Raw genomic sequence first — 14,388 nt, 5'->3', positions numbered from 1 at the left:
AAAAATCTAGACGTGATAGCGAAAAATGTTCAGAAGGGCTATATTCAATATGATATAACATGAAAGTTATATATTGTTCGAAACGGAAACTAAGTAACCAAGTCAATTTATCGATGGGGTTTTTCTTACCCCTTTTCATTGACAATCCTGATTATGCTAGAATCATTTTATGGAAGATTGGAACCATGGCCGTCACCAACGTGTTCTGTTCTCCCAGGTATAAACAACTCTATCGGTGGAAGTCGATTTTGCCAACAAATCATACAGGGTCGTACAAGTAATTTTTATGGGTGACCATCGATGTTGATAAAAAGCAAAATTGGATTGATTAAGGAGTTTAATAAGTATGGCATGGTGTAAAATCATACTTCTATTTGTATCACAGACAATCATTCATGTCGGAAGGTTAGTGCTAGAACAGAAAGAAACATTGGCGCAGTACGGAAATTAGTCAGACAGCAGAGTCCAAAGAAAATGATTCAATGGCGCAGTCAAAAACTGTGGATTTCGCGAGAATGTATGAAACGTGTTCTCAAAGCAGCTCTACTTTTGTATGATTATCAGATCGGAATAAAACATATGCTCACAGTGGCTAACATGGCAAAACTTGTTAAATTGTATGAATGGTTGTTCGAAACAATCGAAGACAATCTGGACTTTTTGGATCATGCTCGGTTATCTGATGAATCGCACTTTTTTTATAAAGCTAATTGAAAGTTAATTCGTCTTTGTAAAACATAATAGTAATGATTTATAAGAAATAAAAAAGAAAAAAACTTTCTTTGCAATTCTTCTTGAACTGATAAAAGAAAACTTGCAAGAGCAGAATATTATTATTATTTTAAATGGTGCTTATAATTGGCTTGGTTTTGTGCCTCAGAACTGTGATATTACGCGTTGAATTGTTAGCTATTCAATTCCATGTCGCACTTTACATTGATAATTGACTTCGTTTTTCGAGAGTTTGATGACTGATGTTACACTATTTTCTTGCATTGTTGTTTCTTTTGCTAGTTTATCTGCTTTTTCGTTGCCAGTAATTACAACATGTCCTGAGATTCACGTGAAATCTGCGTGGATTTTTTGCCTTCAGATAGAAGATAGAATAGTTTTAATTTAAAACCAAAAACATATGATTCACAAGGAAAATTTTACTTAATCTCTGTAAAAGGCCCAAACAATCGGTTAAAATCAAAACATGTGACGGCCGATGCAAAACTATCTAAAGCAATGCCTTGTACACAGCATAAAGTTCAGTTGTGAAAGAACTTGATATTTTGTCGAAAAATTTTGGAAACGTCATACTCAAAAATACAAAATGATGAACCACATCCCATATCTGTCTATTGTATTGACCGTGATTTTCGGTAATATATTCATCATATGCTTGTTTACTAGAGGTTTTTCGAAATAATATTAGCAAGCAATACATCACTATTTGGAAGTTCCACTTCCCAAGGCGGTGACTGAAGAGCTGGTACACAATTAACCAAAATTGGCTGAATGAACATCGGATTTGGTTAGCCTGTTGAACGTTTGAAACAAGGGTGACTTTGGATAAAGCTCTTGCCATGTTTGTTCTATTATGTTAGATTTCGGATATCGTATAATTGATAAAATATGCTCCAATCTATCTACGGGTAACATTTAGGCAGATTGTAAACTTGAATATTGTACATAATTATTCAGATGTCATTTTGTATCTTCAGATGCCATTATGTTTTCGAATGACAATGGCGACATTTGCTTGGATTATAATGCAAACCAAATTAATGTCACCTCACAAGCAGACATTTGGAAATAAAATGGAAATAATACAAAAAATATAAAATGATAGTATCTCCAACAGAAGGCAAAATAAATACATCCATTCAAAAATCGATTCACATTTTCACATCCCTACCCCAATGACGAAGTTCCCGTATAGTCTGTATGCGCTAGACTTTGATTCATAATTTCTGACAATGCCTGCTACGAGGCCCAACTCGAAATTCCCCATGTAATCAGTCTCTTAATCAAAGAGATGGATTGTCAGTGGCTGATGCAGTGTTTCCGTTTGTTCGTGGGAAAGTTTTCAAGATGTTATTCAGTCCGGCAATAATTGACAGCAATATTTTACTTGGAAAATACCTATTTAACAGCTAAATTCCTGACGGTGACAAATTTCTTATGCAACGACGTAAACCTTGAGTACAGTGTAGTGAACCTTGAGTACACCATCAAAATTGCCTGGTTATGTCTGTACGTTCGTAATCAAATTGTCGCGACTTTGCTAAGCATAATTTATTATGTACTTTTAAGAATTTTCCGATATCGCCATGTTTTCAGTTACAGCCATTTCTCAATTTTAAATGTGGTGTGCTGTAAGATAAAATAAATGCTCTGAATGGCATTTGGATCATGATAAGGCAATTTTCGATTATGTGTCGCTTGCATTATAACCAAATATGATAAAATTTAATGTTTGCCAACTTTCATTTATAAACCGTTTTTGTAATAGCAAGCAGCAAACTGTACGGTTGTTTCTCAATATTCAGTTACACATTAGCACGTGGTTGCTAAATTTTATAACGATGATTATCAACAACATCGTGATTCAACTTCAAATGATTTTTTTTGCATAGGTTCGTTTAAAAAAAAAGAAACAGTAGAAGAAAGAATTCCTTTTTAGATGTAAAAACAACATGAACCATGATTTGAACCATGATTTATATGCAATTGGCGTATACGTTGAACAAATAATCAAACAATAATAATTAAACAATAATCGCAAATTACTTAATAAACAAAAAACGACCGAATGGGTAGGAAATTTTCGAGGAGGTATCTATGCAGATTTATCATCAAGAATAAACAAGTATAGAAAAGTACTAGTTTTTGGCACCGATTTCTTTTTGAGTTTGTTTGATAATTTTAAATTTCTGTTTTATCCAGGAAAGCTAGAGATAAAATTAATGTCATTAGGAAACAAGACCTTCAATATGAATCTCGCTCGAGAGTGGTATTTGCCAAATCCAAAAGGTTCAAAAAAAGGACAGCAAATTAATTTATAGTTTTGATGCCTTTATATTTTAACTGATGTCATAACTAGATCCTTAGATGTGGTAATAATAAGTGCTGACATGACACAGAAGGGAGCATGATATTTATTACCTAGATAGGCAACGAAACGTGTAATGCCGAAATGGATCTTCAATAGAAGTAATATTTAACGTTTTACTGATTCGATTTAATTATTCAACCCGAGTAAGTGCAAATTAAATCATTTTGCAATAAATTAATGTATTTAAGAGAAACAACACGACCGATCCGGAAGCTAACATATTCAGCTGCTGCAAAAATGACAGATTGTCAAGTTCCATGCATCATTGCGCACGCGTTTTGCTTTCGGACACCGGAAACAGGAAATGTCAAAGCACAACAATGTACGAATGACATTTAGTTGAACTTTTTTGTGTTTTTACATTAATTAATTAAGAAATCTCTTGATCAAGAAGAGATAAATTTGCAATTTGATTAATCTGTTTAGAATTTAGATGCTCGAATTCTAACTTTAAATATATCATGAGGCTCCATAGATAATACAATTAGGTTCAAGTGGATTTTAATTCCAGCGATCTTTTATAGAGCAGTAATTTAAATTACCTTTCCATTTGCAATGCAACATAAATAGGTATAATCACTATATATAACTCCATGCAATTTGAAACCCGAAGAAAATAAAAATTTCATCTTTAACTGATTCTTTTTGGTCCTAATTGTAGATCGATCCTCTCTCAAATCAGCGTTTTGTAGTTGCCTAAATTTATATTTTACTCGCTATTCCAAAAAATTAAAGGTACTGATTCTTGTACTCGAAGATATTCAAGTTTACTTTTATTCACATTACTCATTCGTTAGGAAAATATTTTGAAATTTTGTAATGGCATCTTTACCTTGAAAAATATACAAATAAAAAAAAGCAACGCGAACAAATTCATCGCTTTCTTGGGATATAATTAGCACCATCAGAATTAGTATTTCTCACAATTGTTGAGAATTGAAGTATGGCGTGTGAACGAATCATTGTAACCATAATATTCCTTTTATTTCGAAGGGGATTGCTAATGCATGTACGGTTAGTTATTGAAAGTCGTGTTTCATTACTAGTTAAGTGTGCACTAACTACGTGCTTTCTTGCTCTTTAAAATCATTTTGTTGTTGAACTTCCAAGAATGAAACTCTAGAACTAATTAGGACAGTATACAAAAAATAATTTATATCAAAAATAATAAAATTAAAGCGGTCTTTCGGGTGAAGTAAAACATGGAAACCGTCATCCGCAGACATGCACTTCTTTATTTGGTGAGTGTGTGCTTGCATTTTACTTTATTTTATGACATTAACAATTTATGCGTAACAAATAGTGTATTAGCATGTTGTGCACCACAGAGTATTGAGAAAAGTAATCTGACTCCTCATATCACGTTCTATAGAGAGTTGGCGTTTCCCAGCCGCTGGAAATTCCCACATTCTACCCAATAGAATTATTAATTCGAATTCAATTAATTTTAGAAAGCGTCGATGAATTTCCATAAAATCATACTATTGGATCAATTTCAGTTTCTGATCTTTTATAAAGTTGAACTTTAAAGGAATTGATTTGTAATCACTGCCACTTCATTTTGTCTTTACTTCAACATACCTCAAAATAGATTTATGAAAATTTCAGCTAAAATTCTATTTTGAAATAGCTTTTCCAGGTCATGTCATCTTGCAAATACATAATGAAGCTTGCCAAAAAAAGTTTAGTTTAAGATAGGTAGTGAATGGTAAAATTCATAGAATTGTACAAGACGTGGAATACACAAATTTGAAATACCACCTATTTACCCAAACTAAATAAATCTGTAGTGATTTACATTAACATGACGTCATAATACCCGACCATAAGTCGACAACGAAGGCAGTAGAAATCGACACGGTATATCGTCATTAATTGAAGGATGCTCGTAATATACAAAGTTAGCGAATACTTTAGGATGCCGGATGCAAGTTACGACTACATATGTCTAATGACGTCATCATAAAATATTGTCTGATATTCGTGAAATGCTGATTATTACACCTAGCCTTGCTACAAAACAAACAAATGATTCGATTTTCTTCGTGTTTAAGCTTTTATATCCTCGTTGCCTTCAAATTATGTGTTGATTTAAATGGTAATATATATTTCTCGGATAATTACATTCAAAATTTAAGTTCCAACATGTTTATAAATGAGTCAAATGCGCATCCGTCGAATTCTATAATGGGGAACGATATAATATAATTAGAATAAATCACGTGTAGACGTGAAAATATAAGTGACATACCTCATATTATGTCATAACATTTAGGTGCGTCACTGCGATGATTTTATGAATGGAACAGGTCAACGTAAATGAGTTATTTCAATGACACCTTAAAGCATGATGTGTATTACATATAAATGCATAGGAAATAACAAAAGGAATCATCCTCACAGTGAATATTTTTAATATATTTACTATATTTCAATACATGACCAAAATAGGCTAAGTGATTTTTTTTTAATTCTCTCACCTCTTCTGCTTATAGTATATGTAACAAATGCTGCTAATTTTAAATACTTGTATTTCAAATCAATAATTTTATGTCGTAAATGTCAAGTTTTTAAATTGCCCAAAGTTCTTAACAGCAGTTTCAGTTGAAATATTTAAAGTAAAATTGGAATTGAAAAATCTGGTAAAGTAAAAACCAGATTTCCATTCTTGCTTTTAAAACGGCTCTATTTGAGGAGCATGCACTATTGTTTTTCCACACTGAATCACGTTATATACTGGATATCCAAACACAATTATTGAAATGCATGGCGAATCTTTGTCATTTAGCTGGGCTCAATTCTTAAACACGCCAAACAAAACTGCCAGACATTTCCCGTTTAGGAAGGAAGACTATGACGTTTCCAATTATATGTATTCTCGACTAATTTGACGAATGCCAATTAATAATTATTTTAGACTCATTCGCTATTCCAAGTCGAATACGAAACCAGACAACTGATTTGGGGATTCGCGATACTAGCTGCGACTACCGGATGTATTCAACCAATTTTAAGCCTAATATTTTATGCGTTTTCTTCAAGTTTCTGCTCGACATCTTAGATAAGAATTTCTATTTTTATCAAATTATTTTCGTCTTTGGTTGCTCTATTTTTTCACCCTTCCGATTCCTGTCAATGCTGTACACTCCTTTAGCGACATGATCAAAATTTAATAGTATTTCGGAGTTAATATATTACTACTATAACTAATAATATGATGAAATGCACTATATTTAATGTAATGCACTTATTAGCATTCTATACTATGAAAGTAATGCTATGAGTTAATTGGAATAAAACGACATATGCAAATTACGCACCGTGACGAAAGCGCACATAACCAAATCACGGAATTTAATTTTTTCAAAAATGATACATACACTGAAAATGGTTATTTTCATACCACAAGAGGACGCGGTTGCGACCTTTCGGGTATTTATATTTGGCTCTTCGATCCAATTGGAAATCATTCATTGAGAAAATCCAAGAAGAACGTTTCAAAATCTTATTTATATATATATACATATATACGACTAAGTAACAATAAAAAAGAAATGGAAATTCAATCAGCGGTATTTGTGCTAGGAATTGGACTGACTTTGAGTGCAATGTACCAGATTACTGTGGCGCAACAGCAAAAGTTTCACCCGCATTTAGATATCATAGCGGAAATAGAATCAGAATTTGATTGTGAGCAGCTCTTAGGCAAAACTGAAGAGGCCTCTGAACAAACGATGTAAGTAAATAAGATTATGTCGAAAAGTGGCGTCAAAGTTGATTCCTCTCTCATTTGAATTACTTTTTGGCATTCTAAACTAGTATTTCCTTTCGAAGACAAATTGTTCATTGTTCAAATAACTAGATAAAAATGTATTTTTATGTCAATGCGTTCGTCGAGAATATTCGCTACCTTCCTTATATAGATAACTAAAAGAGCTAAATAACGATGCGTCGTTATTAAACTACGTATAAACAAGTCATCGCGAACTTTATGATCGTGATATACACATAGAGTCATTTAGATAACTAAAAGAGCATTTATCGTGCGCCACCATTGACTCACTACTAAATTCTTTTGGTAATGTTTCTGACAACTGGACGATAGGAATGAATTAAAGTTAGTCTGTGATAATCTTTTTTTTTCTTTTATGACGGAAATATTTCAGCAACATAAATCAAATTGAAATATCTTTTCAGGCTCGAATGTAACAATATAATGAACAGCGAGTTGATGCAAAAAACAAAAGAATACATGCTAAAAGCAACAATGTCGGAAATGGAGGAAGCCAGAACAAATGCCTTCAGAAAGCATCCTAAAATGCACGCTAGAAAGAGGAGATCCGTAACGAGTTGTCCAGTCATGAACAGAGAATATTTTGAAAAGCATCAAAAGATGGACGGGCTGCGAAGTTTGTCTCCATATGACGACGAACTAACATACAACAAAGACAGGTACGAGTTTTTAATATTGGAGTAAATATATGTAAAACGACATGAGTAGAATATCGAAACATTATAATGCAAATACATATAAAGTTAAGTATGAACAGAACTCTTTAAAAAGTAACATCGCTGATATTTGTTTTAATAATTGGTTATTCATATTACAGGTTCCCAAAATACATTCTTCAAAATAAATGTCTTTGTAAAGGCTGTATCAATCCAAGTACAGGAGTAGAAACGATGGAATATTTGTCTCAGTTGATTAAAGCAGAAGCTCGAGCCTTTTTTATAAATGCTTCTACGGGATTGTTCACTCTAGGAAAAGAAGAAATCCGTGTGGGATGTACTTGTGTTCGTCCTGTGTATATCTAGTTCATGTTTGATTCTTAATAACAGGAATATGGTGCTAAAGCGGTGCTTTCCGTGTAAATATTTAACAGCATAACGCTTGTATGCATAGATCGACCGCACATAAGTCTTTATATGGACAATTACATCATTTCCTCAGATATGCAATTATACTTATGTTATGTTTTAATATAACTCGCGTTTATACAATACTAGATGGAGGGTTGTACGTTTTATTGGTTTTATTTAATAGTCAAATTAGATAATTTCAAAAATTCTGACATTCTGAATTGTTTAACGTTTTAACACTGTGAAACTTTTGTGCGTTTAGTTGTTACCAAAAGATGTAGCGAAATTTCAAAGATTCTATTTATTTTTAAAATTTCTTCAATAGTTTTAGGCAAAATTGTCAAAAAATCCGTTTAATTTCTTTTTTATCAAATTATATAGCGTGATTATTTAAAATTTGCACATATTTTTTACATCTGTCAAAGGACCGTGAAACTGTCAAAAATGATACTGTACAATAACTTCGATCATCAAGAATTAAATTATATTTATATATTTATTTCATTATTTATTTATAAATTATTTATTGATGTTATATATTTGTCCAAGAAATATTAAATCAATATAAAAATATAATATAAAATATTTGACATTAAAGCTGAATTTTATTTTGGATATATGATAGTTTAACAGTTTTATTGTATCAGGAACATTATATCTACTATTTATAACTTTTTTCTACAAAAATAGCATGTATACGTTTGTGCATGGACACAGTAGGCATACGTTGCATAATAAACAAAATTTAGTTTTCCGGAATTATGTTTTAGGAGAAAATGACAATTCATTTCATATTATTTTTCTTCACATATGGTAAAGGTCACTTTAGGGATTATCGCATTGGACTTCGTATGTTAATTAAACATGTAAATGTAACTGGAGACGATTTTCACTAGCAGTATTCAAACGAGCCGGAATGTTTAATATCTATATTTCAACAACTAATTTATAGCCTTATGTGAAGTATTGCACATGTTATAATATATGGAATACATACAAAATAAATTTGAATATTTTAATATGTGTTCAATGATTGAAAATAATAGGTTACAAGAGGGGACAGCAGTTTATTTGTCCTTTCGACTTATTTCCTTCAAGTCGTGCAATTACAATCATCTTGTTATAATCATCCGCGTACATGTCTTCGTGTAATGAGTGAGACCTGGGTGACGTCAAATGCGACAGGGTGGAAGACTGAGTTTTGTTTGATTCTTATGTAGTCGCCAATATGAAAACCTTTATAACTCATTCAGATTCAACTTATCTGCTTGGGTTTATTATAAAAATTATTAAATAATTTGAGAGATAAGTATTTTACAAAGAAGAGAACTCATATTCCTTCGTGACTGCACCAACTTCATGTCCGAAATGTCCTTCGTACTGAAACTATTTTTCCGGTTTGTATCAGTCAACGTCGTGGATTTTATTATTATTATTTATAAAATACTGCAACGAAAAATTGTTCGCACGCATATTTTCAGTTTTATGTAAATCATTTTTGTACTAATATATATATATATATTTGCAAAGCAGTCTGTATTGCGTACACAATATGATTAATAAACAATTTCCTATTTCATTGACAGTTTACTGGAAGTATTTGGGATATGGAAATTTGCTCTTTGAAAATTGACTATTGTTCACGAAAATCAAAATAATGACATTTGAAACGACATAGGATCAATCCATGTCATATTCCTATACCAAGCGTGCCAAAAACACGTCAAAACATGACAAAAATTAGGAAACTATAAAATATCATTGCGGTTTCACAATTTACATAGTATATAAAGTTCGAATTTGCAAACAATTTTCTTTCTTATTTCTAACATAATGCTGTAAAATGAGTAACCGATAAATTATAATATCCTAGTATTTTTGAATGGTTGCAATATAAAACACAGTATTCTAACATTCTTATCTTTTTATTGACGTAGATTCGTGACCATCAAATGTCACGCCCTACGTATTAAATTATCATCATGACGAAACTGAAAATGTGTTTTATGGAGTTGCATCCAACACACACACACAACCGCATATATATGATTGAACATGAAATATTAGAGACAGTTTTATTTCGAACAAATTTAAAATATAATTATCAATCAAAACACTGTAGTTTGTTTCTTTTCTGTTATTGCGTACAAGAATTCATCATGCAGCGGGCATAAAATAGAAACGCCCAAATGATCAAATCGAATTTGCAGTCGAATATGTAGCTTAACATTTTTAATCGATCGTTTGGATCGAAAAAATCAAAACCCATACATATAGGTAGTCTTCCAATGTCACCACCTCCCGAAAGCTGCTGTGGTAAGCCTGTAGCTTAATACAGCCATCTTTCAATCAGAATGCTGACACCATTTTCCGAATAAACAACTTTTCACAACAAATAATATTCTAAAAATTATTGATACAATAAAGTGGGGATGGCGAGCCACTGACCCGCGGGTCACAAAGTGACCCGTATCTTTTTTTGTTGAACCGCCACGCTATGAAATATTAAATAATAACCAATTTTTCAGTTATAAATATTGAAGATAAAACCAGATTTAATTCAGTCTAACGAAATGTAGTATGCAGCTACTAGTAACAACGTTCTGTACGTTTATGACATAATAATAACAATAATACGTTAACTTTCTTGAAACTTGTCTTATATAAGAGAATCCCTTTTGCACGTACATAAGCTAAAGAGGGGCGTATAACGTTTTGGTTGTAGACGAGAACTAGATGCTACTTACTGTTTATTTTTTACCGCATACAATACTGTTTGTAAAACAAAATTTCGTTGAATTAAATTACCGACCCCAGAATTTTAAAATAAAATGGAAGAGACTTTAATGTGGTTGGAAGGCGATCAAAAATATGGTTCTCTAGGGTTGGATTTTCCCCAAGACTGTAAAAGATTTTCGGTAGCATTATGAACGTTTTTCGGTTAATCGTATGCATGCAAATCCGTGTTTATTTGTCGAGTCGAATACCAGAACTAGCCTGAGTCCCGATACAAGCGCTGCGTGCTTAAAGATCAAAACTTCATTACAGCAATCAAGGCTTATGAAACTTGCGAAGTTCTCATTGATTCAAACTATGATTAAATATCTATGGCCCACAATCATAGATTTCTTTTCCGCAGTAAAAACATAAGTTTTGATTCATTTACTAAGAATGGTTCATCATCCCTGCCCCAAAGTATATTTAAGCAGAATAAACAGATATTCAGAGTTGTGAATTTAAACTCAGTATAATTTATTATTGTGTCGGTGATATGCACATGTGGTTCATAAAAAACCTTGAATGTTGTTTCACCACAAATGCCTTTGGCTGGGTATTATCGTTTGGTTGGCGCACTGGTGAACAACTCAGTATTTTTTAATATTCGCATTTTTATTTCAGTCATCGATTACGTTAAATCTATCCATTACGTTTAAATAGCAATGTAGTTTTAATCATCATCTCTCACACATGTGTGTTGTTTTAGAAGTCAGCTAACAAATCAATGTACCTAAAAATATAGGAATTTATTTAAAAACTTTGTTCTATATTAAACATTCAAAGTTATTTTTATCTGTCCCATCAGTATCACATTGTAAAGTCGAAAAAATTATTGAATATATGAGATCATTTTTTATAAGAAAATAAAATTGACACTGTAATGACGTAAAAGAAGTTTAAAAATAAAAACACCGCTGTCAAAATGCATTCAAAATATGTCCGAGTAACTGGTTAAGGTAGTGATCGATAGAAATTCCTGTATTTTAGTCTATTTTACCAATACGCATAAGCGCTACTATACTTTGACGCGGTAATACTACTTCGCAAGCTAGTTTGCATTCACGTTATCTAATTTATACGTTTGACAAATGTTTATACAAACAATATGTTATCATAACATTGGATTTATAATCCATAAAATACATGAAGCATTTGTTTAAATGGAGCACTTGCCATAGTCACACGGTAACAACCTCTTGAGATTCGTTCACTGATGACCATTTTATTATCAAGTATATTATCGTCTTATGAAAATGAGATAGATCAGAATTTGTTGAAAGCTTCAATACCCGGAGATGATTCATATGTTGAGTTTGGATTCATGCACGTACCATGACCTATATTTACGTATTGTGACATAGCATTATTTACAAAGGAAAACGTGGAATGATTACTCAGCGAAAATGAAACATGGACATAAAATTCCCAAATACATCAGTTGCATCCTATAACATTACAAATGTCATTGAGTTAAATATATAACATGATGTAAAAATAATTCTGATTGAGACTGGAAATGAGATTTCCGCTTGTGACGTATTCAGTTAGTCGAGACATGATTTCTTGGATACTTGACAAATAAGGACCAATGATAAAAATTCACTAAAATAATGCGAACAGGAAACTGAACTTGTACCATGTTCAGGGAAAAAGTATATAAAAACGCACAATTCTTAGATTTCATTTCACTTGTCGCACGAAACGCAAAAAATGAACACTATTATTTTAATCGCATTGCAAATCACGTTATTTGATTATTCGTTCGTCGCAGTTGGCGCAAATCATCCTGTTCAAGACCCTCAAACTACAATTGAACTTGTAGATTCAACAACTGAGGGAACGAAATCGCCGTGTGATTATTTGGAAAATATAGGAAAAGAAAAGTCGACCAACAGTCTGAGGTATCGTACAAGTATTCTGAATATAGCAATTATTTTGAAATTCAGTCTTAAAGAAAAAATCTTTTTATTATTATTTTGATAAATATTTTTTTTTCAAATTGATACCAAGTTCCTTCTGAAGAAAAGTTTTATTAGGCATATAACAACATTTGTAAAATAGTTTTACACTATTCATCAGTTACCTAATAGAAATTCTTTTTCGTTTTCGTTACATTGTATTGTATTTACAGTACGAGAATAATCCAGAAGGCAGCAGAAACTCCGTGCACCGAAAAGATTCTTGAAACAGATCTACTCGATAGCTGGTCTGCTGTTCAAAAAGTGAAAATACACTGTCCACAAAGGTAATTTTTTTTCATTCATTAACTATACCAAATTTTTGAGGACATCATAATCCGCTGAGGCTTCTTTTGTACCGAACTGGAAACGCGTTTCAAACTTGAGACCCATATGAGCACGCAGTTCTAAAATTTACGCAGTTTAGTATTAAACAAAATATCAGAAAATCACAATTTATTGTACTACATAATTTATTACTAGAATATATATTTACTTGCAGATACCCTCAAACAATGATTGAACACCGATGCGCGTCGAAGTACTGCATAGATCCGATATCTAAGGAGATAAACTACAACCTCCATTCACAAGAGATAAAAACAAACTTAGCAGTTTGTATGAAAAATCCTAAAGGAAAAGGCTTCTTAACGACTCAAAGTATCAGCCTGGGATGTACGTGTATTTTTATCAACACATCTGAATGACATTTATTATTTATTTTATTTATTTATTTTTCAAGTTTCCAATACTTGTTTCGATGGTTTTATATGTTCTCCCTCAATTGTGATTTATTCTATTTTTATTGTACATCAATATACATTTTTATCATACATTTGTTTTAATTACTTTATACAAGAAACGCTTGAAAATCATAGATAGCATCAACCGCTAAAAGATAGACAATATAGGCGCGAATCGTCACGTTAAGGTTTATGCTACTGATAGTCATTTTCTGCCAAATTATACAAAGTTTTATTCCAAAAACCTTCCACTATTTTTCATTATTTAGCACAATGCAACATCGACGTCTAGGCAGTTTCCTCTTTTCTTGATTAAAACTCAATATTTGCTAACGCAAGTGTCTGGACTTAATTTGAATATATATGTATAACCTTGCTCTTGTTCGTCGACCGTTCACGGTATTTTAATATGCGTGATTACTAAACTATGGAACCCTAAAGACCGAAATTGATATAATTAACTATTTTGTTATAAGTTATTCAAATCTGTGTTTAAAATAAATATTTATCAGCGTTTAGTTTCGCGAATCAGTGCTGCCAAGGTTCGAAGTTAATCCCATTATGTTAATCTTATTAAGGTAAAATGGCCAAAATTCCTCGATTTTTGATACCAGTCAAATATTGATGTGATGAAATCAGTTGATGTGGAGAGTTTTTTTTTCATTTAATATATCAAGATAGGAAAAACACTTTATCGTCTCGAAGGATATTATGATATATATATAATGCAAATAATTACAACCTCCTTTCTAGATAAAAATAAAAAAAAATAGCAGTATGTATGGAAAATCCAATACACTAGGTAGATACTTTAGTTGCAGTTAAAGCTTCTACTGGGGTGAAATAGAACTTATTATGAAGTTCTTAAACTCGGGTATTCAATTTATTAACATGGGGAGACAAAAATATGGATAAGCAGATTGGAGGTTATGGAAAGAATATCCTA

The 14,388-nt window shown here is 31.9% G+C and overlaps 2 protein-coding genes across 2 annotated transcripts; both read left to right on the top strand.

The window, feature by feature from the left end:
- The first annotated feature begins 6,122 nt into the window (after nt 1-6,122).
- Nucleotides 6,123-9,042, top strand: LOC120343003 (uncharacterized). The gene is made up of 3 exons (XM_039412067.2): nt 6,123-6,839; nt 7,301-7,555; nt 7,714-9,042. Exons 1-3 carry the CDS (start codon nt 6,409-6,411, stop codon nt 7,916-7,918), a joined length of 891 nt encoding a protein of 296 aa, XP_039268001.2. The 5' UTR covers nt 6,123-6,408; the 3' UTR covers nt 7,919-9,042.
- A 3,351-nt stretch (nt 9,043-12,393) lies between these two features.
- Nucleotides 12,394-14,014, top strand: LOC120343067 (uncharacterized). The gene is made up of 3 exons (XM_039412145.2): nt 12,394-12,642; nt 12,873-12,986; nt 13,202-14,014. Exons 1-3 carry the CDS (start codon nt 12,452-12,454, stop codon nt 13,404-13,406), a joined length of 510 nt encoding a protein of 169 aa, XP_039268079.2. The 5' UTR covers nt 12,394-12,451; the 3' UTR covers nt 13,407-14,014.
- The last annotated feature ends 374 nt before the right edge of the window (nt 14,015-14,388 follow it).

This window comes from Styela clava, chromosome 3, assembly GCF_964204865.1.
Source record: "Styela clava chromosome 3, kaStyClav1.hap1.2, whole genome shotgun sequence".
Classification (NCBI taxonomy): Eukaryota; Metazoa; Chordata; class Ascidiacea; order Stolidobranchia; family Styelidae; genus Styela; species Styela clava.
The sequence above is the reverse complement of the archived record's forward strand: the minus strand, read 5'-3'. Positions and strand labels throughout refer to the sequence as shown.